The 26010-nt window shown below is 37.7% G+C and overlaps 4 protein-coding genes and 1 long non-coding RNA gene across 7 annotated transcripts; 3 read left to right on the top strand and 2 right to left on the bottom strand.

Moving 5' to 3' along the window:
* Positions 1-130: 130 nt before the first annotated feature.
* Positions 131-7533, top strand: chp1 (calcineurin-like EF-hand protein 1). 3 transcript variants are annotated; one of them, XM_048973887.1, is made up of 8 exons: positions 131-149; positions 829-1046; positions 1835-1907; positions 3568-3648; positions 3952-4079; positions 4257-4318; positions 5856-5978; positions 6437-7533. In XM_048973887.1, the coding sequence occupies exons 2-8, from the start codon at positions 980-982 to the stop codon at positions 6488-6490; spliced, it is 588 nt and encodes a 195-aa protein (XP_048829844.1). In that variant the 5' UTR covers positions 131-149; positions 829-979; the 3' UTR covers positions 6491-7533. The 3 variants fall into 3 exon arrangements, with proteins under 3 accessions (XP_048829844.1, XP_048829845.1, XP_048829843.1); XM_048973888.1 differs by lacking the exon at positions 131-149 and adding an exon at positions 230-247; XM_048973886.1 differs by lacking the exon at positions 131-149 and adding an exon at positions 258-542.
* Positions 7534-8438: 905 nt separating this feature from the next.
* On the top strand, positions 8439-14625 carry LOC125707030 (uncharacterized). The gene is made up of 3 exons (XR_007382165.1): positions 8439-8744; positions 9370-9476; positions 10577-14625. It is a non-coding gene; the product is annotated as an uncharacterized LOC125707030 (long non-coding RNA).
* Positions 14626-14830: 205 nt separating this feature from the next.
* On the bottom strand, positions 14831-18404 carry oip5 (opa interacting protein 5). The gene is made up of 5 exons (XM_048973885.1): positions 18020-18404; positions 16887-16953; positions 16267-16389; positions 15484-15565; positions 14831-15265 (listed from the first exon to the last, which is right to left on the bottom strand). The coding sequence occupies exons 1-5, from the start codon at positions 18264-18266 to the stop codon at positions 15182-15184; spliced, it is 603 nt and encodes a 200-aa protein (XP_048829842.1). The 5' UTR covers positions 18267-18404; the 3' UTR covers positions 14831-15181.
* A 46-nt stretch (positions 18405-18450) lies between these two features.
* Positions 18451-23977, top strand: nusap1 (nucleolar and spindle associated protein 1). Its single transcript, XM_048973884.1, has 12 exons — positions 18451-18716; positions 18916-18978; positions 19529-19711; positions 19880-20030; positions 20400-20495; positions 20608-20720; positions 21014-21061; positions 21209-21372; positions 21761-21921; positions 22389-22508; positions 22596-22701; positions 23367-23977. Exons 1-12 carry the CDS (start codon positions 18642-18644, stop codon positions 23452-23454), a joined length of 1368 nt encoding a protein of 455 aa, XP_048829841.1. The 5' UTR covers positions 18451-18641; the 3' UTR covers positions 23455-23977.
* ndufaf1 (NADH:ubiquinone oxidoreductase complex assembly factor 1) lies at positions 23589-25770 on the bottom strand. The gene is made up of 6 exons (XM_048974207.1): positions 25762-25770; positions 25590-25669; positions 24717-25125; positions 24454-24639; positions 24023-24097; positions 23589-23864 (listed from the first exon to the last, which is right to left on the bottom strand). The coding sequence occupies exons 1-6, from the start codon at positions 25768-25770 to the stop codon at positions 23724-23726; spliced, it is 900 nt and encodes a 299-aa protein (XP_048830164.1). The 3' UTR covers positions 23589-23723.
* Positions 25771-26010: the final 240 nt, after the last annotated feature.

The following is a 26010-nucleotide window of genomic DNA, read 5'->3' as shown; positions in this document are numbered from 1 at the left end:
ATGAAATCGATCCTGGGAGCTGCGGGGCGTGGCTTATGATCGAGTTTGGGGATAAAATGACGCGACGGGCGTCGTTTTTTTCCCAAAAATGACGCGGAAGACAGAAAGTTCCTACACACTGATTGGCTCAAATCAATCAGCCCAGAAAAGTAACGCTCGTAATTAACGTTTATTGTGTCACTGCAGAAATTAAAGATGCGCTGGTCCGCGTGACGTGCTCGCCGTGACGCTGAAGAGATTCTTGACGGTACTGGGAGTAAAAACGATAATAGAAACGGCCCAAGAAGTGCACGAGCTCACTAACGGGTCTTTTGCCAGATAACTAAACACCACAAGCAGACTGTATTTCTAGTTTCGATTGCTCCCAAAAATCAAGGCCTTCGTGCCTTTTTCTACCTTTTTTGAGGAGGGCTGGAACACATACAGGCAGAGAAATAAGAGCGCCAGCGTTGCCCGATTTCAACAGGAGGACTAATCCCGAAAGGGCAACTTTATAATTAAATTTTAAGAGAATCTGCTATGAATATGCAAGCAGCGTTGCGGTACGGAAAAGTTTACGTTGTATGTAAAATAAAGCGAAGTTTTGGGCCCGATATATGTCGGGCGCAGCTAATGAAGAGCCCCAGCAGCTCTAAGCACCGTGCGTCGTCACTATAACGCGTCATTTAAGCCAGCCCAGGCATACTGGCAGAAAGGTGCTGGTTGGCAGTACGGCAGTTGCATAGCCGAGTCGGTCGATTCTGTCGTAGATTTCATAGCCTAAGAACTGTGAAAATACAAAGAATATACCCGTTGTATTCACTTTGAGTATCCATTTTCTTTTCACAGTTCAAGAGAAATTTGAAGCTGGTCAGTAAACTAATCTACGGAAAACGATTATCAGACCATACTGGTTCACCGGGGCAACCTTAGAAAAGGTAAAAGGCGAATTAGGATAGACCGCTGTCCGGAAAAAAGAATCAACTAACAGAACATTAAAATGGGATCCAGAGCGTCGACGTTACTGAGGGAGGAAGAAATTGAAGAAATCAAGAAGGAAACTGGTTGTAAGTTCCAACGTGCATTTTAATGAAAATCGGCTGTCATAAGGGCACGTTGCAATATCCTACCTTAAGTTGATCCTTTGCTAAGTCACCAAATCGAGAAAGCAAGCTCTCTTTTAAATGCAGACCACCATATATACTACACATGCATTCACTTCAGGGAGTAGTCTTATTTGATTTGTATTTAAATTAAGAAATGAGAACAAGTTATATTAAAATGACTAATGATCATTCAGGATCATTCGTATGAGGAGCACAAGTTTGATGTTTGAGTGTTTAACAAAACTGTTTTCTTTTATTTTTAAACGTGTCGGTTTATATAAATTATTAAACGTTTGTCGCTGGATTTAGTTTGAGTTGACCTGTATGTTTGTCACAGCAGTGGTATTAGAATGAATTTCAATAGTTACTGCATTGCTTCTTGTTCTGGTTAATTCAATGCCTTATTGCCCTTGGGTCCTGTATTATGACAGGGTTTTATTTAACATAATGGCCATTGAAATTTAGAACGTAAAAACGGGCATTTCTACAGTTTTGTTATGCTTGTGGCCACTACAGTATTTTTTTCTGTAATTATCTTCAAAGCCACTGTACTCTTGACTGGCCAGTTTGCTTATAGGGTGGCACATAACCAGCCAGTCTTCTGTCTACAATTAGAAAACATGTTGTTTCATTTATCAGAATGTATTAGCAATGTATACAGAGATATGCAGAATAAATGTGCACATTTACTGTGAAGATCTTGCTAGTAATTTTACTAATGTTCTTTGTTCATGTTCTTGTAACTGCAGTTTCTCACAGTCAGATCACCCGGCTATACAGTCGCTTCACCAGCCTAGATAAAGGCGAGAACGGCACGCTCAGGTACTCACCTTTTCCAGTATCGAGACCAGGTGCTATATCTGCACATGGAACATGGTGGTATTTTGTAACCCATTGCTGAAGCGTATGCAAGATGAGTTAATGCTGACGATGAGGTAAAAGAATATCTTAATGCTGATGTTTAACCAAAGGCATTTTACTTGAACTAATTTAAAAATTAACAGGTATTCGAATAGCCTAAACTGGGTATATGGACATTTTATCCTTTGTTTTTACGAACATCTGTGAGTCTGATACTAACAAGTGATTTGGTGTAAGTACTTAATCTGAAATGCACAATAAAAACCCAAAATAAATGTAAGGCATTCTGTCTGAATCCTTCCCTGTAGTCAGACACCGAAAGTACCTGTGTTGTATGATGATAGGTTGTATATCAGTGTCATGACCTGCTCAGAGCAAAAGCACAGTGTTTATTATAACTATTCACTATGTGCTTTTGACCCCCGTCATAATGAATCCTTTTAACTTTTTGTTGTTTTAGTGTGTGCTTGTCTGAGGAATGCATTTGGTATGCATCGCAGCCTGAATCTGTTTGTACTGTAAGCAATTACACATGACACTTGATATATTGTACCATTCTGCTTTTCCTAAAATATTGCGTAATTGACCTTGATTATAAATTTACACTTTAAACAAAGCACACAGCAGTTGTATAATTCAAAAAATTCAGTTGGTTAAGTAAGATTTTGCTAGTAAGATTTTGTGCCAAAATATACAAATCTTTAAATTTGAAAGCAGGCTTGGATATTGTTAGGGTACACTTTGGATATACCTCAGTATTCTGGGATATCATAAAACAAAATTTGTAATATACCTCTGTATTTTGAAATCACAAAAGTAGCCTGGGAGGGGGGTGGCCTCCCACAATTTACCCTCCCCACTCTACAAATTTTATTGCCAAAATTTCAGGAATACCTTGCCAGAATAGCATTGCTTTTGAAAATATCGTCAAAATACCATTAACTGCAGTTTAACGTCTGGACAGTATAACATTATATTAATAAAAAATTCCTTTTTTATTAATATAGCAATTAATAAAAAAGCAATTTAAGTACATCCTCACATGTACTTAAAAGTCATCTTTTTTTTTACAATTGACTACACTGAATCCTACAAAGAATTTTGTTGAAACTGAAAAAAATTTCTTATTTTTCCGTTATGTAATTCTCCTTCAGACATGTATAGTGTATATATTCCATTGGTATTTGTAAAATGCAAATGCATTAAGTTATTTACTTTGTAATGCATTTTATAACTGAATTGCTTTTGGTTATTGTGTCTATTTATTTCACACTGGAAAAGAAATGGCTGGTAGCAATGATATTTGGAGGCACAAACTGGTATGAAACATTAGTCACAACTGAAACGATTGTCCTGTTTTTGTTGGGAAGAATTTGAAAGATGAATCAGCTGTTCTTTTCCCCTGTTTTGGGCAACAATAATTAATCTTCAGTTGCCACAACATATGCCAAATACTGGTTTCTTTATTACCCTGGGACTACATGCCACCTGGTTTAGTTAGTTTGCACCATTTTCTGTCCATGTTTTCGCTCTAGCCCCATACACAAGCACCTCGTAGCCGGTATTTTTGTAATTATCAGTTATCATATGTTCGTTAACTCACTATTCTGCATATGTCTAGCCGGGAGGACTTTCAGAGGATTCCAGAGTTGGCCATTAATCCACTTGGCGACCGGATCATTAATGCGTTTTTTCCAGAAGGGTAAATACTTTTTTTCCTGTCTAAATATGATCCTTTTTGGCTGCAGAAGGAACCTTAATTCTTCTTTATGTCTTTGTCTTTGCTCAAGCCACCTGTACTGTAATCAAAGGGTATCTTGTGGTGTGTCGAGTATCTTTCTCGCTCTATAATATGTATGTTTGTATGTCTATATATTGGTCAGTTTTTTTTGCAGTACAGTTTCAGATTTGTATTTTGTAAGATTACCTCAATTTCATGTACTTTGTGCCTATTTACTGTTTTACTTGATGTTTTTCTAACTTTTTTTTTTCCTGTATCGTGCAGAGAAGATCAGGTGAACTTCCGGGGGTTCATGCGAACATTGGCGCATTTTCGTCCCATTGAGGATAATGAGAAGAACAAGGATCCCACTGCCAGTGAGCCCCTCAATAGCAGGAATAACAAGCTGCGTTGTGAGTCTCTCATTTCCTCCCCGTCTCCCGGATTTATTTCTTCCTCCTCTTTTCTATTTACCCTCTTCTCTATATCTTCTCTCCCCTACCGTTTACAGAGATAACAGGAGGCCCTTATGGAGACTTGGACTTTTGTGTCGATGTGAGTTTTTAATGAATAATTTTCTTTCATCACAGTTGCTTTTCGACTGTACGACTTGGACAGGGATGATAAAATCTCCAGGGATGAACTCCTACAGGTGGGTCTGTAAAAGTCGCCTTAAGGTTTTGATAAAATATGGAAAATTAGAATTTTTTTCATATGACTGAAAATGCGAATTATTGCTTAAATGGAAAATGCTGTGAATAAGTATCAAAATATGCTACATTTATGTGTACACCCAGTTAGCTAGGAGTAGGGGAGGGTGTTTCTAGGTATGTTTCAATTTGTTTGTGTACTACAGTGTAATATGTCCCCTGGTCTAGCTATAAGTGGCATTAAAGTGGCTTTTTTTGTCAGCTGAGACACCTAAACTTTTTTTTTTGCCTATATCTTGACATTCCTAAATCTCCACAGTCTCAGTGAAAAGGAATTTAGGTATATTTGCCTTCAAAGAAAAAGTCTCCTTGTTAGGTGTAAATATTATGGAGTCAGATTTAAGGAAACTGAAACGCATGGTAAGCTCTCTGTTCTCTGAAGGTGTGTGTGTGGGGGGGGGGGGGGTAGTGACTGTTAATCTGTTTTTAAAGGGAAACTTTACTGAAAAATGTTTTCTTCCTCATCCATCAATGTAACACGGCCAGATTAGTTTGCGTTATATACACACAGCATTTTATTGAAGTGTGGACTGCAAGGTGTGTGTGTGTCTCTGTTTATATGCATACAAACCTGTCTAAACTTAAAGCATTAGTACCCCAGTTATTTCATTTTATATTTTTGAAAACAATTTGATCAAAATTATGATGCCATTTGATGGTTAAAATAAATTAAAATATAAGATTTCAAGAATGAATCATTAGAGAATAAATTATACAACATCAAGAATAGTCATAACTTTTGAGAATACAGTCAAAGGGATTTTAGTCTCGCGGATTGAGGGAGGAATCGCCATCGTCCCTCACATCACTTTAGATTCTTCTCGGATCAGTGAACAGGCATGCTAAGTTTGCGAAATATTTCTTCAGAGTGACGCAATTTATAACAATGTACCAGAAGACTAAGAATTTCTTTGTGAAACCTATACTGAAGTTAAGTTTTACTACATCCTCTGTCCATCATCATGCCACTCAAAGTGCTTATGCAATTCTGACCTTTTTAACCTTGTCTTGAATTACTTTATTCTCAAGTTATGACTTTATAAGATTTTAAGCCTTATATTTTTTTATTCAAGTCGCCCTGAGACACTGTTATACAAAACAAGAAAGCCTGTTGACCCACTCCCTCTTGCCTGTTTACCTCCATATGACTGACGAGTCTTAAAGTAGTATATTGTATGATTGTTTATTAATAGACTATTGATTATTAAATTACTTTGCTTTAAATCTCATTATATACAGCATATGATATTTTTGCTGAATTATTGTTTTTGTTTTAATAATTTGCATATGTGGGAGACATCTTTGAATATTATCTCGGTCAATATTTTAAAAATAGACTTTTTTTTAATTCTCATTGCATAAATCAGTATTCTTACTTTTTTAAATCCACTTTCAATTGTGGGGATGTGTAATCTTTGGGACCATGTGTTTTGATTGTTCCGTTTTGTTTTTGAGACGTTTATCTTTCGTTTCCTTCAGGTGTTGAGAATGATGGTCGGTGTTAACATCTCAGATGAGCAATTGGGCAGTATTGCAGACCGGACCATACAAGAGGCTGATCAGAATGGGGACAACTCCATCTCATTCAATGAGTTTATCAAGGTTGGTCAGGACCTTCTGATGTTTATTGATGCGATATAGGATACTGGGGTCCTCTCCATCCTAATTTAGTTTGAGACCCAGCACAAATTGGAGGAACAGCACACCTCTCAGGGTTCATGATCAGCATCAACTGGCCGGATAACATGGTAAAAAACAGCAGTACCCAGTCAAGATACCTTCTTACACATCATATAACTGTTTCACTTGTTTTCTTCTTCTCCTCCAGTCACAGTCAAATTTTACAGAACAATTGCAGCTTTTACAACTGCATCGCTGTTGTAAAACTTGTACAGCTCTTGAGTCAGTCAGCCATTTTTGCAGGTGCTGCGAGTATTTTGCTGTACTGAATACTTAGATTTAAAACGTGATTTGTGTGTGTGTAGATGAGTGCATGCTTGGACCACAGTTATGTTGTAGCAATATCTCTTGTAGATTGACAGTGTTTCTGCATTTCTCAGGTCTTGGAGAAGGTCGACGTAGAGCAGAAGATGAGCATCCGCTTCCTGCACTAGAGGAATTTGCTTCCTACAGTCTACAATTAGAGCAAAACCAGTCCCCCATTTTCAAAGTCCTTAGACTAGTAGAGCTCACCAGTCTCACTTTGGTACCAAAAAATTATGGTCAATGTCAAGTTATAATTTGCTTGTTGATGGTGAGTCAGCCTTGTACTACTCTGAAAAGGAAGGGAGGAGTTGTGTGCCTTTTTATGATTTGCATTGTCATACCTGCAGTTCCCCAAAGAGGGAAATTGCAAGCACATTTCAGATCTGAAGTCTAAGGTAAATATGAATGTTAAATCTTGCCATTGTGGTTTGCCCATGAATTTCAATAATTGTGTTCATATAACATCACGTGTGACAGGTGGGTTATTGATGATATTTACACAGACATGACACCTGAAGTTGATGACTGAAACAGTCTACTATTTAAATTGACTTATCAGTTCATAATAAATAGTATGAATAGTGTAATTCTTGTTTTCCTGCAACCCTGTACTGGATAATTGGATGGATGAATGGGTGGCTGGATGGATGAATGGACGGATGGATGGAAAATAGTTTTTTTTTTATAGATCAATTTATGGTTGCATTCCAAAGCCAGACAAAACAGTCTTGCTCTACCATTCTGATCACATCATTCTTGCTATACCTTTGTTGCAAACATAGAAGCAAGAACTCAAATTTAAATTATTTTTTTGTTTCTCCTAAGTGAAATTCCAATTTTCAATCAATCACTATATATTCTCCAATTAGATGTTACTTCCAATTACATTCATTTATTGAGGTGTGGGGTTTTTTTCCTGTATATTAGGTTGCAAAAATATCATCTAGTTATAAAGTGATCTGATTGCCTACAAAGTAGATGATGAATATAATCGTTTAATATGATCTATCTACACTGTACTGATTTTGTGAATAATTTTGTATTCTTTTTAGTTCAGAATGTGATTATGAACTATAACAATAAGCCTCAAAATAAAAATATCAGATGTGCAGCAAAAGTGATTGAAATATGTATGGATTGGATTTAATTAAAAGTGCCATCATTGTTATAACCTGGTTTTCCCTTTTTTGTCATTTGTACTAATTTAGGTATCTTTAGAGGTGCGTGTGTGTGTGTGCACGCGGGCTATTTTATGTTCTGCAGAACATCATCTCTTTCCCCTTCATCAATATGTTTTTGTTGTGTTTCTTCACTGAGTTAGTCATTAAAATGTCGTCCTATTATTTTCAAGCAACAAAATATAGATGATAAACACATTAGACTATGACGAAAACAACAAATGTAAATTCCAAGGAAAACATGCAACTGTGTTATAATAAGACCCGTAGCCCAAAATAAATGTGATGGGTTCCCTTCGGCAGATTCTGACGAACGGTGGAGGGGGGGGTTCCCCTTCGGTAGTAACTGATTTTGTTGGAATTCAAGGCGCATTGCTGCTTTAATCTTGGGAACAAGGTTTGTAGGAGATTTTGTCTAAACCATGCATACAATTTTTAAAAAGATGCGAATAAGAGTAAGTGATTCATAAAAAAAGTTGTACAGTACAGGTTGTACAGGTTATTTGAGCTCTCATGGCGTTTCATAAATGATGATTTAACAGTCTGTGAGGTACAGTACTTGCCCGTGACCGCATGCAACGCACTAAAATACGATAGAGTTGGGGGCGGGCGTTTAGTGGTGAGTGACGGCTGCGAGGAGCAATGAATACTCGGAAAACGTCCGTAGGTCCCCATACAGAGTGGTGATAGTGCTCTTCCTGAGCACAATGCGGGCGTAAAATGGCGTAGAGAAGGATGTAATACGCTGGGGCAAATGGAGTAACGAGGAGAAGGTTTCAAATTGCAAGCGAAAAAGGGTGAAAAGGCCAAGACCATAAAGAGAGGCGGCGGAACAATAATTATAGGCCTAATCGGTTTCTGTGGACGTGCGCGCAGTGGCGAAAACATTTCGGTAAGAAGATCCAGACAGTGCGGTTACTGTCTGTAGTGTTTTATTTATCTGCCACCGTGCGGCACCTTAAGATGAACGCGGCGCTCCTGCATTGTTTACGAGCGCGCGCGTAAGTTCGGCGCGGTCACGTGACTCGCGCGGAGAATGCCAGCACTGCCCGCTATTCCGGCGCAGCAGCAACTGAGAAAAATAAACCGTCCTTTGTGTACTTAGAGTTGCTTAACATCGGGCTTTTGCCTTTTATTTGTCAGTATAACTGCCGTAAAAAAATCTGACATAAAAAACAATTAAAGGACATTCTCTTAGTCTGAGGTAGGTAACGTCTTCTTTAATTTGATAGTTTCTCATTTATGACTGCAACAAACACAGGGGTTGCATACAAACGTCACTTAAATAGGTACCATATGCAGTATATGATCATTTCGGTTTCGTTTTATGACATTAGTGTAATGTAGTCATGTATTTTTCATTTTTTTTAATATAATACCACGTTTCCTTCTTATGCGGCAGTTCAGCACTGTAGCGTTACAGCTCTGGGGCTGTGGGCTTATCCCGCCCCCGGCTCTGTGCACGGAGAGTTTGTATGTTCCCCGTTTCACCTCTGCGCCCGTATCGTTCATTTTCCTGGCGCAGCCTAAATACAGTTTAGTGGAATTAGTATTTGTAAATTGCCCATGGTCTGTGATTTTGTGTCTGTTTGTATGTTCCCTGTTATGGACTGGAATCTTGTCTATGGTGTCTTTTACCGCTGGGTATCCAGGATGACTGCATGCACGCACAGTATAAGCAGTTTTGGAAAACAGATGGAAGTCAATTGCTTATGTGAGGTGCGATAGCTTCTGATGTAAAATAATAATTAAAAAAAGATTTTGGAGACATGATGTATTTCTCTGTAACTGGAGCCGACTAAAGAGTGTGTTGTGTTTTTTTTTTTTAGAATTTACTATTCTTGCTGGTGTGGCACCAAAACAAGATGGTCTCAACATGGAAAACAAGTTAATCAACTGAATATTAGAGGCAATGACCAGGAAGAAACCAGATGAGGTCAGTTTCAACTGTAGTGTGAGTGTATTTTGAATGTAATTATCAGTCAATATTCATATTAATTCTTTTCTATTAGAAAAGGCAGAATAATATATGTAATGCTTAATGTTTTGCAGCTTTACTATGTGTTAGCTTAGGTTGCGAAGTGGCAGAGAATTCCTGGAAACTTTCTGTGGGACATTAAGCTGGGAAATTTTGGAAATATTCCAAGCTGGAAACGTCCGAGGCGAATTAACAGGACTGTATAGGAATTAATGGGAAAATTCCCAGAATTTTGCAACCCTAGTGTTAGCTCCAATTTTCTTTGGATCTGCCACGTGGAAAGTGAATTGTGACCAGAATTCAATGAATTTCTTATGAGCCGTAAGTGTTCTGTCTATTTTTAACAGTGTTACAGCTATATGGCTCAGCAATGCGAGTGGAAATTTTTGAGGCTTTTGAATGTTTTTTTTGTTTTTTTTTTTAACCTGGATAAAGAATACTAAAATTCCCCTCTCTCCCCCATATGCCTTTTTAGGCTCAGATATAGCATTTAAATAGAACCTGCTCGATTTTCGGGTGTTTACTTAATGAATGGGACCAAGCAATAGGTCAGCATATTATAAACAAGTAACGCATGCATGTGTATGTTTATTTTTAAAAATTGACTTATTCCTCCATGCCCTTCACTGTGTTTTCTTAATTACCGAGGGCAGAAAAAAACACAGTTTGTGGGATGAACTTTGACTGTGAAAAAAGAAACTTCATCCATACCGCAGAAACTTTTTTTTGCGCTTTCCAGTGGTCTGTAGCTGAGCCATGTAGCTGTAATTGTAAAAAAAAAAAGTTACAGCTCATAAAAAAGCATCCTGAAATAAAAATATTTTGCTACCTACATTGATGAAAATGGACTTTCCATTTCTGAAAGGGATGTTTTTATTATTATTATTATTATTATTTTTTAAAAAAAAGCAAAACAAAAACCATTTCTGAGCTCTGGAATGTAGGTGTTGGTTCTCATGGCAAATTTAATCAAATTCAAAAATGGTGATGCAAAAACTATTGGCTCATTTGTTGAATAAAAATGGAATGACCCCATAAGGTGCCTGTTCCTTTACCAGCTGACCTAGGGAAGCCTGCACAGAGAATGTGGTCCTGTCACTGGCAAGATGGCTGATAAATCCTGGTGGAATGAGCAAGACATGTCTGGGATGGCCAACCCCCATCTATTCAACAAGTACACATACCACAATTCTTTTTCTTTCTGTTAAAGCTAATGTTAACCAGCAAAACCATGTATAAAATACAGTTGTATGTGCTGTACTTCCCATCTAAATCTTGCTGTTGTAGGATCTGTCCCCATAATTTTTGGCTTCACAAATTCTGAAATTGTGAAAATCATGTCTCTCTTGGTGGACAGATGTGCTCCGGTTGTGATATTATGGGTTTCTGACCTGATGTGACCTTTAGCGGAAGGTTGGGTGTGCAAAATTAAGGCTACAAAAAAGGTATGCATTCATTTTATCTTTGGCGAACAGTAGCAGCCAGCGTGGGCTGGTGGTGGGGACTAGGAACATATCGCTATTGTTCTCTAGTACCACTAATTCTATGCCTTAATCATGCAAAATATGGTACATAGCACATCATGTTCATACAGAGCAGACAACAGATTAGTTTGCATAAGCAAGTTTTCTGGGAAAAATCTTCAATATGAATTTTGTATATTTTTAATAAGCTCATATAACATGACCACTTTGCCTTGATCATGATTGATATGAGAAGGTAATATGCTGTTGCCCCCATGTAGATATTAAATTCAATTCTGCTTCAGTCGTATCCCACAGATAAACCTCCATTCCTATGTGTAGCATTAAATATGCAACACTTATTCAGTAGTACGATTCTGATGTTAATTAGTTAAGATATGATTTGAAAGTCTTGGGTTGAAAGCGATTGTCAGTATAAAGGGAGAGGCATTGCTTTGTACTTTTTTAGTGCTTGTTTTGTGTCATGAATCCATATTTGAACCAGCTCCACGTGAAGCACCCTAATCTGTCTTTACAACGGGAATGTGCAATGTTTTCTTTAATATAAATATGTATAAATTTGATTGTGAAACAAGTGACAAGTTGTTTGACAACAACAAAATCACCAACGTCTTCCATTAAAAGATGTATAGTCCCATGTGCATTAGCTTACTAGCAGGAGCGTAGCACCAGTGTTAAAACTGGCCATGCATGAGGTAGTAATGCTTGCTCAATAAAATACTCATACAATTATTCACAATGTAAAAAAATGAGACAAGAGAGATTCTACTCTGCATAAAGGAAAGTACTAACCAGGATGCAGTGTGTATTCTCTTGACCGTCTAAAACTAGATTTCAAGGAGGAATTCCACACTGTAGTTTCTTAAACCTTGACAAATGTGGTAGTCTTGCTAATAGAAATACAATCTTTGGATTCTCTATTGTACAATATCATTTTAAATGTAATTTTTTTTGTTTGTATTAGGAAGTGCAATCTCTTTGACATCTCTGCATCTGTATATTTCATACAGTTGTGTCCCGAGACTTAAAGTTCATTTATAGTTATTTAAAAACACAAGGGTTTTAATTGGCAAATCTGTATATTGAAATGGATTTTCCCAAACCTTTCAAAACAGGCATGAATATGCACCCAAAGACACCCTTAAACGTTTGACTTTGATATAGACAGGCGAAAGTTTTAGAATATGAAACAGGAGTCTCAGACATATTCAGAGATCCATCTCTGGTGTTAGTAGAATGGTAATGTTTGACTAAAAGTTATCGTCAAAATAGTTTACTATTAACACAGTTATGCATAGAATTTAGAGTACAGTTATGTTAAAACCACAGTCCTGTTTATATATTGCAATGTAGATAAATACCTCAAACTCTGGAATGCAGAATGTTTTGATAGAATATCTATTGCAGATTAAGCCATAAAATAGATAATTAGAAGCAATAATGTTTATGCATGATATTGGTGTTGGATCTGTTGAGTAGTGACTAATTGTAGCTATGGTGAAATGGTTGTAGGGCGGAAATAGATTGTCTTGTGTATATTAATTAAAATTAGAATGAAGGACAAAAAAACCTTATAAGGACTTGGGAAAAAAAAAATTTTTCCAACAAAACTTACTCCTCCATTGTCCTTTAAAAAAGGGATTGCCTTAGTTAACACTATCCAAATTATGCTAACACAAAATATTAACTATTGAACGGTTTCTTTTTTTAAACTTGAATGAAGTATAGACGTTGAATTAACATTAACTTACTTGTTAAACAAAAATAATGATGTTGTAAGACGGTGTCTTCAAAGTCTGGATGCCCCAGGGAAGTGGTGTCTCCTGGTAGATATTTAAAAAGTTGTAGACCTCAATCCCAGCAACAAGGGGGACTGGCCTCCTGGCATGTAGGCATCCATTTCTCCTGCATGGACATGGGTTGCTCCTCTAGTCTGCGCATGCTGTTTGTCTGTCCTGAATGGTTCCTGCACTCCATTTCACATCTCATAGCCCCATCGATGCAGGACCGCGGCATGTACTCCAGCTTCCATGGATAAACCTCGATGTACTCGTCTGAAAAGGGTGCCGTGCTCTGAGAAAACACCCTTCCCCCCCACCGGTGCTAAACTTTGCCAGTCAGAGTTATCTTTGACCTGTGTTCTAGTCTGATTGTCCAGCTAAGGGTTATTATAAGGCTATTAAGTCTAAGATTTTGTTTGCAACGGTTTCAAACATTTATGCCACTGACCAGTTAAGTTTGTTTCATTAAGGGAAAATGTATGCAGTGTAAACAAAGTATGGTATCTGACGATGGATTCGTAATGTTTAAATCTGAAAGACTTGGTGGTTACTATTCATTCGGCTTTCAGAAAAGCACTTGGCTGAGAGGTTATAGACAGTAGGAATATCAACTTCATGACAAATGGTATTCTGTAGTATCAAGGAATTATTTTAACCCTTATATATATATATATCTTGCATGCTCTAGTCTAAATTGTGCTTAGCAAGCTGTCATTGAAAGCAATAGGGTCTATAGTGGTCTTATTTTGCGTAAAGGTATTCAGTTATGGGAAAAAATATATATTCACCCTAATAAATTAGGATTAATAGCTATTAGAATACAACTAGCATAAGTTTTTATGCAGTTTGTTCATTTTAGCCAAACTAAAATGTTATTAGTGATATTGCAGTTATCGTGTGTACTCAGTCTTTTAGCCAACGTATTAGTCTTTCATTGGAAGTTTATCATTTTTAAAACGTCTAAAGGTTGAGAATAGCTTACAAGGAAAAGAATTAATGCACAAAATATGCTACACAGTCCAAGGCTATGGCTCCTTACTTAATGCATGAAAAATAGGCAAATATATTTTAATGCATGCAATAATTCACTTTATAACAACTTATTTTTTTAGTTGTAGGATCCAAATGATGACAAATTTAAAATCGGCAATTCACTGATTCTTGTACTGTAATTCCCATATCAGCAGAAATAGCCCCACAAATATCAGAAAGTATACAAATCGTGCAACAGGCATTAAAACTTAAAATCTTAAATCCTCTAAGTGCAAGTTACTGCTTATCAAATTAAAATGGTTAATAAATTCAATGGCCAACCAATCATGCCCTGATTATAATGAAAGTTACTGCTGAAATGAAGCCAAATTTCCATTTTCTTTTAGAGGAAAAACTGTTGTCAATAAAACTGCAAAAAAAAATTTACAAAAAAGAAAATGGCTCATGAACATTTGCAATTCCTAAAATTTCATAGGACATTGCCAATTACAGGATTTAATTTTTGTACTCGGTACCAGCATGCAAGAGAATTCTAAAATACAGTGTTGATAAAATGCCTAATGTGTTTTTTTACCTTTTGGAAGTGAATTGGCCAACTTCATTGTGATTTTGGGTCTAAAAGTTACACTTGAATAATGGATTACAAATGGGATTTTTACACTAACTGCTGTAACGGGAAACCATGACTACTGAAAATGTTGGCTGTAAATAAGTAAACTATGCATTTCAGAAATGACCGTGGGAGACACAGGGCATGTTTTGTGGAGACTCTCTCTGGCTTTGTAAAACTGCGAACTCTGCACCCAGTAATTTTAGCAATAAAAGCAGCATGGTGCCAATTGCACAAAATGGTGGTGGCTCATTATTTGGGTTCTGCCCTTATTCATTTAGTCGTCACTCAAGAGCAATCCCTTCAAGTGTGATTCTCAACTCGCCATGTAAGGGCGTAGACTTCACCGTCAAGATGGTGTAATAAATCAACAATACCAGTCTATCTATTTACACTACACTAAGATGTTCTGCAGAAGCAGCCAGAAAATTTATTGCAACATCATACAAAACTCTTGAGTCTAATTTATTAAAACCATTTCACTGAAAGTATTCATACTGCTTAATAATAATATAAATGTGGACACAAGCATGGGTAAGTTGTCAACCGATTTTTCTTTGAATATGCTCGGCAGTTGCTGTTTTTGTGTGGTTAAACAAATCTTTATTTATATTGTTTCAATAAACACACAACTTTTATGTCACACCTTAAAACTCATGCCAAAACAGAATTAAAGTCTGTAAGGTCTTTTTCTAGCCATTGGCCAAGTGCTCAGGGTACAACTGCTAAATTTAATGTTTCCCAAGTGCTAATATACAAAAACTAATGGCCAATGTCAAGTGAAAGTTCTTTTGTCTAATCTTGGCCGAAGTTTGCTCCTTTTAGCTGCCTCTGTATAATAACCATATGCTCCAAAATTCCATCCAATTCTTGTTTCAACTGGAAGGCAATCAGATAAAAGGAGGAATTACTAAAAAAATCTTCTCCATTACATTAACCATTATTCCAGCTTGTATATTATTTTATTACCCATCTCTAATTTTTTATAATGCTACCACACATACTCCACCCTAATGGGCATTAATTATTCCAGTCCCACTGGACAAATTTTAAAACTTTGAGTCTTAGAATCATTTTGTTAATTAGGCTCAACTTACCTCATCGAGACAATTTTTTATGGCACCAGGCTCAAAAGTCATATCAGATGCTTTGATCATGCTACTGGTTTTAAAACTGTAGCTATAAAAAAAGGAGAAAAATTGTCGACATTTCAAATATCACTCCAGTGATTATGAATCATTTTGACAGACCATTCATATAAACGTCATTGGGGCTTGGGACTTGAATGTGAAGGCAAAAACTCCAGTAATTAAAGTTCATATTAGTACTGCGCATTCATCAGCACATTTTCTTTATTGATTTGTATAAGAAATGGAGGGAATACATTTAGTCATCTATGCTATTTGTAATACATCATGAATAGATTGAAATATTTTTTGCACTAGAATTTCCCTCTGCGATCAATGAAGTTCATTCAAATTCCAATTTTCGAGGAAGCTTAATGGTCTCAGATGCCTCTCAAACTGGGCCACCAAAACAAAAGGACAGTCAACCTTAGAAGTCACAGAACCCAAACCTGTCAGAAAATGTGTCCCAATTGTTTAGTTTTCCAGAATCATTAATTGCTTATTTCTCTATGGAATTAAGGCCATGTTAATTGGCCGTAAATAACCAGAATCATGTTTTTTTAAACAAGCAGCAGTCTGCTACATTACAATTTCATCACTTGTGAAACCACGAGACGCACACACCTGCAACTACAACAAACACTGCAGTCAGCAGAGCATAAGGGAGCTCAATGTCAGTACATACAGAAATTAATAAATTAAAAATGGGTTTGGCTTACAGCTATGCAGCAAAAAACAAAGACAAATACTCACCAGCTTATGTTTTCCTTCTGTAAAAGATAAAGGCTACGAAGTGCAGATAAATGTTTTGTGGTGGAATTTAGGATGATTCCCACGCAGCGAAAACAGCCAGAACACTGAAGAGCACTGTAAGTACTGGAGGGAGGGAGACACAGTAAGATACAGGTTTGAAATCTCACTGCGGTCAAAATGATGAATTACCAATTGCCACACATCCTTTAAGAACTTAATGGAATAGCCATTTAACAAACCTCAACTAAAAGGAATACTGTCTTATGCCATACTGTCAGTGCTACTCTGTAAAAAAGTATAAGGAAATTAACATCTCCACAATGCATATAACAATAGTTCCTTGCTGCATTTGTTGTGTATTTATCCTTATGTTACGTAACTGTTCCAAGACATTGATTAATCATCACAGACTGATCCAATTTCAAAAAAGTTCATCCCCAGTAATTCAATTCTTATTATCATAAACTGTCAGGATCTCAATAATTCACCTTGGTGGTGGTAGTGGTGGAGGGTAAATACAAAAATAGTAAATTACATTTAGTGTGTAATGAATATGCGATAATTCTTAACTGTTTTTGTTCATATGTTCCAAGTTAACCTGTAGACACTTCTGCACTTACCATCCAGTTAACGGTCCTTGAGCTTGAAACCCCAGCTCTTCCTTAATCGTTACATGTTTGGTTACTCCTGTCAAGACAAATGTTACGGGGAGGTAAGTATGTAATTTAAGTGTTTCATGGACTTCAACAATACAAAAATGTTTTCATCACTGACCAGACTGAATGACTTTAATAAGGCACATATTAAAGTAAAGTAGGAGTAGTAACTAGAATGCTTAATCTCTAAAGTGATCTTAAGAGATCCAGTTTGCTGTCCCGGACAATGATAAAGAAGTGAACTGAAAATGAACGGATTTCCTTTTTTGTGTCCCGAGCTTCCTGAAAAATGGGTCCATGTACTGGATAAGAGGTATGGAAAACTGATGGACAACTGGGGGTAAGCTGAAAAGGTATTGCTGCCTGTTGTCTATAAATGACCATCTTGATATTTTCCTATGCATAATTAACAAATTAGGCACTTAGGCTGTACGACAAAAGATATTAGCACAACAATTACCGGTACAATTAAAGCGTTGACGTTTCATTCTTTAGGCGCTATGCCCAATGAACCTCTTAATGATCATCACGATACAGATACACAAGAACTCATTATTTTTCGAAATACCCAGTTTTTGCTCCCCTATGAGACGTGCACATATACAGGAGAAAATGAAGCTTGAAGTCCAAGGGTCAGCCATTCACCCAGCGCATTAATCCCTGTCCTACTCAAGAGCTCAGCGATGCAACTACTCTGCCGCCCTCATACGAAACGGCGACCATCCCATCCCAGGAGTCGTGCACCGCCTCTACACAAATGCTAAATATCGATCTGCATTTGTGCCGTTTTCCTTTTTTTGTCAGCTGCTGTACCTCCGAGTTTTGCTCTTTTCAAGTATTTCACTGTACACTACACTATGCAGAAGAACCCAAAACCTCCGTTTGTAATTAAACAGCATGCCAAAGTATTTTAATCCTGAGAATACTACCACGGTACATTCTTTAGTTCTTGCATTCATTAAAACCACAGAATTCGACCCACTATTTACGGTTACCTTAGTAAGAAACCGGGCATCAGTGATAGAATATAATCATTTAGGACATTTATTGCACGTGGCAGTTGTCACTTCGATGCCATGCACGGACAACCTACTCACGAGCACATATAACGGAATTCAGCTTCTTGTATTCGCCGCAAACTTCGACTGTATCACTTAGAACTGTGTAGCATTTCCCACAGTGCAGCACCGCGGCCTTTCCGTAATCTACGTCATGTTCCACGTTACTCATGGTACTTGTTAACAGTTCTCTACAGTCCGTCGTATCCTCATCATTCTTCAGTCCGTATTTATGCATGAAATTCAGAGAACTATTCCTCGTTTCTCTTCTGCAGTGTTTTAGCATCTTTCCGTCGATACTTAGATAAATCAAACAGCCCAACAATCTAACTTCGTTCTTATACCGGACCGCTATGAGTTTCGAAGTCTCATGCAGCGTAACATTTATAATTTCTTAAGCTAATTGGCTGAACCAATAGCAGCTCAAAAGATTTAGTACTATTGAAAACAAACCCTAATACAGACCACCGATTGGCCAGAGTGAGTAAACGTCAGAGGCGAGTCCACAAATCAAAAGGCTTGGATCACAATTTTGAAACGTCTAATGAAAACCCGCCTGTATGATTTCAACCGATGTAGAAAACGAACTTAAAAGATATACGTGAATTATTGCAGCTGCTTCGAACTGTGTTTACTAATTTTAAAACATTTAGAATATAATATGGATTTGAGCTCGCTCAAGTATGCAGATTTGCAGAAGCTGGCTAAAGATGTTGGTCTCAAAGCAAATATGAAGGTATGTTATATATGGATTTGTGCAGCGAATACGACTTGTGATATGACTTCAGCGATCTAGACGAAGCGCTTTCCAGTGAAATATTTTACCGTTTAAATGCGCAGGTTGCTTATTTACTGCGGTGTTATTTTTAAATTAGTCTATGCCATTAGTATTTGGTTTGTGGATTTTAGAGCCGTTTTTCTTTTTCCCCACTAAGGCTGATAAATTGTTGAAAGCGCTGAAACTCTATTATCAGGAACAGGAGAATCGTGTAGAATGTGTAAGTAAACAGCTGTCTGATATTTTATATCATCTACTTTGTGCTTATTGTTTGATTTTTACCAATTCACCTTTTGAATTTTAACATTAAATGGCAGATTTCTTTCATATATTTGTGTACTAAAATCAAGAGAATTAATTCCGTAATTGAATTATACTATAAGAATTTCCCCCCTGGGATGAATAAAGTTCATTCTAATTTCAAGATCCTCCCATACCAAGCACACTTAGTCTATTGCTGTCTGTCTTTCAGTCATAGTGATGTAATGTTTGCAACTTGGAGAAACACTAATAGTCTGTGTTTTTTTTTTTTTTTGCATCATTACTCCACCTGCCGCAGTATTCGAGGTGGCAACCCTACAGATAGAGAAATATGTCTGTGTACTCACCTGAGAGCCATGCGCTGCCTTTTCAGACTCATGTTTAGATAGATGATTACAGAAGATGAATAGTCCAGCCTTGCTCTTAAAGCCAGTTGTGGTTAATTTTAAGCACATTTTAACATTTGCCCTTCTTACATTTAAATGAATGCTGATTGTTTTCTGTTATAGGGAAATAAACTTAGTGCCGATAATTCTCTGCTTGATGAGCCAAGCGATGTCCCACCATCCATTGACAGCGGTGCATTTGTCACAAAGCATCGTGGCAGAGGCAAAAAATCAAAGAATAAGAAAGCAAATGAAAAAGACGATGGAGCCAACAGTGACTTGATCTTGGCAGGAAATCTGGACCAGGTAGTGATTTCCTTATTTTTACAATGAGAAATACTCAAGTTGAATTCAAATCAGTTTCTTGTGTTTTTACTGGATTCTTATGTGTGTGTGTGCTGAATTTGTGAACCTATCTGCTGGCAAGCTTTCTACACAAACATGGTGTACATGTTAATTGACTTTGTTTAATAGATGGATGAAAAAATGGATGCACCGAGCTTGAAAAAGAGGAGGCTTTCTGAAGTGCAGCCTGAAATACCTACAACTGCTACAGTGTCAGTGGAGGAAAGAGACATGCAATCTCAAATTGCTTCTGCAGAGAATGGCTTAGAAGCTGGGAAAGGTTGGTGTGTCTGTGTGTGTGTATGTGAGAGAGAGAGAGAGAGAGAGAGAGAGAGAGAGAGATTAATGTAGTGAGGCTTTGTATCCAGAATTCTGGATGTACTTCTGTGAAACAATGTCTCTTATTTCCACATAAATCTACAGCAGACTACACCAATGAATAAGCAGATACTGCTTTCAGAGGTAGTATGCAACACTATTGAACAAAGGGGACTTACAAATTGATGTTTTATATTTTGTATGGATTAGGTTAAGCATTGTGTAAGTGCCAAGCTTTTGACATCTTAAATGATATTTGATATTTTGTGCTTGTTTTAATCTAATTTTGATGCAGCAACCAAACAATCTTAATGTGACTGTTTTTCCTTAGGGGAAGGTAAAAACTCTGTGAGACCTGGTAAAATCCCACGCCACGAAGGACTCCTCAAGAGACAATGTAGACCTGCACTCAAGCCGACTACACCAAGTAAGAAAATTACAACACAAATGTACAAAGTGCTCAGTCTCTACATCAAAGATGCTATGGAATTTTTCACTACTGCATAAATCTACTTAAGTTGTATTATTGTCTGTTTAAGACTTCAAGAAACTCCATGAAGCACATTTTAACAAGATGGAATCCATTGACTCCTATGTCCAGAGAAAAGCCAAGCAGATGGAGGTATATAAGATTTCTGTAAAGGAATTAAAGGTAAGTTGTTCTTGACTCCTTCTGAGCCTGTTCATGTATATTTTAACTGTTTTTGGGAGCCGTGTAGTCAGTATTAAATCCTGGTGACTATATAGTCTGCACTCCTACAGAATGTCTTTGTTCTCTATCTAGGCCTTCAGGCTTCCTAATGGCATGATCATTGTTACGATGTCAATTATCCTTATTTCTGACCCGTCGCCACGAAATGAGTCCTAAGTCGCACTGGTAGAATTTCACCCATAAGACTCGTTTCGTGGTTCACATGGGTCACATATATTCTTTCTCCCTCCCAGATGATCTCTGAGAAGACTATTCCAAAATCAGCTGATAAAGGAATTATGGTTAGTACATCGTACATTGAACAGACTATTATATATCTGGTTAACAGGTGTATTAATAAATGTCCAGAGAACTGCATTCTGAAGACAATGTGAAAATGCCTAACTAAAGTATTAGCTAACTGTAGTCCATGTTTGTGTATTCTCCAGAAACCAGCTGCAAGCCGCGTTTCCCTGTTCAGTCCAGCGCCTAAGGGGAAGAGAACTAGCTCTGATACCCGCCGGATTACTCAGCCTTCTGCCAGCAGGCCTGCCCCGAAGGATAATGGTGTCTTCGTACCCACTGTCCTGTCCACGCGAAAGATCAGTGTCAGGTTAATAATCCTCCTCCTTATTAGTAAACTCAATACCATCTACAAAACCAATTTCTACCATGAAAACCAATTTCTACCGATCACAGAAAATTGTGTGGCCGTCGATTCATTAACATTTTATTTGCCTGGCAGTTTCGCTTTTTGGCAGCTTGTAAGATATCATGCTAATGGGTGTGTGAGCTATTTGTTAAATAGTGCAACTGAACTTCGATCACGGTTAGACTGCCTTGATAGTGGAAATGTTCTGCGAAGATTCCACTTCAATTTGACGATAATACGGGAGTTGCTCGCCCATGACGCCATGTTGGCCTGTTTTTATTTCGAAATGGTCATTTTCTGACTGCCTGTAGCAGTTTAACAATTGAAACCATGTTTGGTTGTTCTGCAGATTTTCACAGACGACTCTGGACAACGAGCATAAGCGTTCCTTGGTGAAGACGCCTGCACGCATGTCTCCGTTTGGGGACTCGAATTTGACTCCTCGGCCAGTTTCACGGATAAAGCCTGAAACGAAGCCAGCACTTAATACCAGCAATATCAAGACGCCAGGTAATTCTTTGGAGGTAGAAAGAACAACTATAGCATGAGAATTTGTGTTCCTTGGAACATGTAACAATAATACTTGGATTAAAAAAAAAACCCATATAAAATTACAGTTTTAGCAGACACTTTTGTCCAAAGTAACATACAAGTGAGGCAAATAGCACACTGCAAATATTCATAGTCAATCGGCTAGATCTGAGCGCGGGGTTTCACTTTACAGTGAGGCTTCCTTTTGCCACTTGTAAATGGTAGTAACTTATTAATAAAAAAAAGAAACTATTATAACTTGTTTTAAATAGTCTAGTATTATTATAAAGTGGCACCAAGTGCAGCTAGGCAGTGCTTCTAATGAACGCCATGGTATAAATGTAAGTGGTATTGGAGCAGGCAGCTATACAATGGCTGTAAGAACCTAATAAGGCTTATGTAATTGGCTGGGGGATTTCTGTAATTTCTTTTCTCTTTTTTTTAAGGGACCGCTTTTGTTTTTACTGGAAATACAAGCATTTCCACTACTCCTGGCACGACTAAGAAGAATACATTTGATCTGAAGGCTAGCCTCTCCCGGCCCCTTTCCTACGAACCACACAAAGGTAAGATCATATTTCTGCAATATTATAAATGGATGGCTATCGTTCGTGCTGCACTGCATACTTCAGCTATTCAATACGTATTTTTAGGAAAGCTGAAGCCATTTGGGATGACTCAGGAGAACACAGCCCTAAACAGGTCTCAGTTAACTCAGTCACATCAAAAGAAGTATAAGCAGCACCAGGTACAAACAAGGTGAGTACGCATTACTACCATATTTCCAATAACTCTGAGTGCTTAAATTTCTCCCAAAATTCTGGGCTTCATATAAAAATAAGTATAACGTACCTCATATTGTTTGGCTTGGAAAATATCAGACTGAACCTCCCTGATATTTTGATGTAAATCATTTATGAAATTTTAAAGTTTGTTTTCGTAGCTGAATAGTGCTTGGTGCTCTACTTCTAACTTGTCATCACACACTAAGCTGACTTGATTATGTTGTGTGTGTCTAATGTAATGTGTAGTAATTTGAGTTTTGTGTTTTTATTGCCTCTTTAGAATTATGCTAATTCCCACCTCAACTGTTAATACATTTTTAAGCATTTAGATTCTTGCATGTGCTTATACGATATGAGCGCTTATACGATTTTGTAATCGTCAGCTATGCTGTGGTCAAGATTTAGCTTTAAGAACATCAGTATCCCCCTATCGATCTCTCGATTTTCCGTTATACTGTAAAGCGGTATTTCGTAACCCAGTCCCTCAGACAGACCACATTTTTGCTCCTTCCCAGCTCCCTGTCTGGGGGTCCCCGAGGACCGAGTTGGGGAACACTGCTTTTAAAGGGTTGTGATGTCTGAAATGAAAGTCTTATGAATACAGTTAAGATGTACTTCTCCATGCATTTTGATCTTAAGGGAAAACCGTCGCACAAAACAAATGGAGGACAGGAAGCAGAAGAAGGAGAAAGTCCTTGGAGCAAGGAGAGGCCTTGTCATGACCTAGGAGTCTCAATTCCAGGAAGTTACTTTGTATATGTACCACATATGACTTTGTGTAGATTTGTTTATGTATCCTTCGCAGTTGTTACTTTTTTATCGTAGTTGCATATTTTTGCAAGTTTTTATAAGCCAAGTCAATTCGCAATTGCATGTTTATTTGTGCATCTATGCACAAAACGTTCTTTGCTTTATTTTATATCAATTATAACAGAGATTAAATCCATATCGGTTCAATTGTAGTCTCAAATGTCTAAAGCCAGCCAATTGAGTGTCTTAAACCTCTGGGTTCCTTTTGTACAATTCATAGGCAAAGTCCTCTGTGTGTGCTCGGTCATTGCAAACACCAATGAAATCAATTTCCAGCTGAAAGGGACCATCTGCTTTATCAGCCAGGGTGAATGCAATTGTGTTCACCTAAGAAAGGAAAAAAAGAGAAGGAAAAAAAAAATCAAGAATAGGATGGATCATAACGCAGACATACTGTACTCTCTCTGTACTTCATTAATAAAATTCTGGTTCTAATTTAATGTGCTGTCCAACTTGACCTGATTGTGGCTAAAATTGATACCAACCTTGTCCAGCCATATAGGATGCTGATTATCTTGTATTCTCCCCCGACTGGAAAGGAAAAACTTTGAAAATGGAATCTGAAAAAGAATTTTACAAAGTTGTGAAATCTCTGATTCATAACACAATGTGTTCAGTGTGGCTCAGTGGGCTAATCCTTCGTGCCTGTGATCAGTTCCGGTTTGAGTCCGGTCTATATATATATACACAAACATATATATATATGGGAGAGAACCCTGACAACGATAAAAGTAACTTCAAATTCACAAAAATTAAAATGGTCCCACAGCCCAGTTGAGAAACAAAATACACTAACCTACATTAATAAATTAAATGCCAAATAATCAATTTTTGTTCGGTTTTTCCACCTTTGGTTTCTACTGTAAAAGTATTTCCCACCCCCACAAAAAAAAGAGATGACAAAAACTCTTTGTACCTTAACATCTTGCCAGTATGGTCCACCTCTTGTATACAAAAAGTAGTTGTACATATCATTCTTCTGGTGTGAGAAGTAGGTCTCTGTTGCAATATTTATCATCCATGGTCGTCCATCGCCACGAATACGAAGGTGCAAAGTGTTAAAACTCGTCCAGTCAATATGCTTCTTCCTATCAAATGAACCCTACATAAGAAAATATTCTAAATTAAATTCTCACCAAAACGAGAATTTGAGAGGTATTTCATTGTCCGTTAACTTACCAGGAGCCGTTTGGAGCACAATGTGCAATATCCACTGTACCGTGTCTCTCCATCCCGCGGGGGAGTGGAACACAGTGTACCATATACCAGACAGGTGCTGTTGTTTCTGCTCAGTTTCAGGTACACCTCACTCCGCCCTCCGATTTCTTGGTCCGACGAGACAATCCACTGTTTGAGACTGTCAGGGCCCCGGAAATCCCACTGAACTCTGGTCTGTTCCAGCATGTGCTCCTTCAGTGGCCGTCCTTGTGGTCCCACCCAGCGGCCCAATATCTCCTCCTTCAATAGCCAAAAATGCTTCTGCACCCCCTCCACACCTTTAGCAAAACTGAAACGGATCTTCTTCCATGGTGGAGAGTTGTCCCGAGGTTGACCAGCCCTTCTGTACTCCCCGTGAAACGATGTCCGACTACAACATATCACGGGGCAAGAAAGCAATGAGTGTGCAAGAAAACACTTTCCATTATAATTTTTTATCGTCCTGGCCAAAATCAATGCCATGCGTTTTCCTCCTGAATAGAACTATTCAGAAGAATAAATTCCTAAACGTACTGTACTTGCACGTAATGTGTCCGTTTGCCCAGCTTAATTTGGTAGCTACTCAGACTCAATGAAATCATGCGCGCATCGAGGCACCTTGTTATTCTGTGATGATCAATTCTGTCAACAATCCGAACAAGATATCCAATACGACTAACGGTAGAACGTGCGTTTGTTTAAATGAACATAGCCAACAACAAAAGATAAATAGATAATGACTCAGCCAGTGCCTTATTATTGCATATAATGCTGTAATAAAAGTGATTGCTATTTAGTTTCACATACAACGAACTGAGTAGAATGAAACGAAAGACAGGTCACCTCGCTACTCACTATGAACTTCTGCGTACTGCGGAAGTTGACACCGCAAATATTTCATGCTGGCGGAAACATGCTGAAGTGAATTTCAGTTCCTATTAGTTCCACATATTTCGCAAAACTGCTTTTTGAAACACTGCAATGGCGCTGCAATCTTCTCAGTAAACCTAAATATTTGTCAGCTTACAGTATACATCGTGATATTTTTGGAAATATATATCTGGAGCAACAATTTCTACCTCTTTCCTGCTTCTTCTGCTACTTCTGTCAAGTGGGGAGAGCATCGCTGAAATTATTTTAAAATAAATAAATGTCCTTCTATCCGGAAAATATCTGCACGTATGCCTGCAAATTTGAGCAAAACATTTTGGAAGTGTTTTCCTCCATGCTATTATTCCAGATTGATTTTGCAACATTTCAGTGTTATTGCATTTCT

This window comes from Brienomyrus brachyistius, chromosome 14, assembly GCF_023856365.1.
Source record: "Brienomyrus brachyistius isolate T26 chromosome 14, BBRACH_0.4, whole genome shotgun sequence".
Lineage (NCBI taxonomy): Eukaryota > Metazoa > Chordata > Actinopteri > Osteoglossiformes > Mormyridae > Brienomyrus > Brienomyrus brachyistius.
Note: the sequence above shows the minus strand (reverse complement) of the source record. Positions and strands in the feature narration are given on the sequence as shown.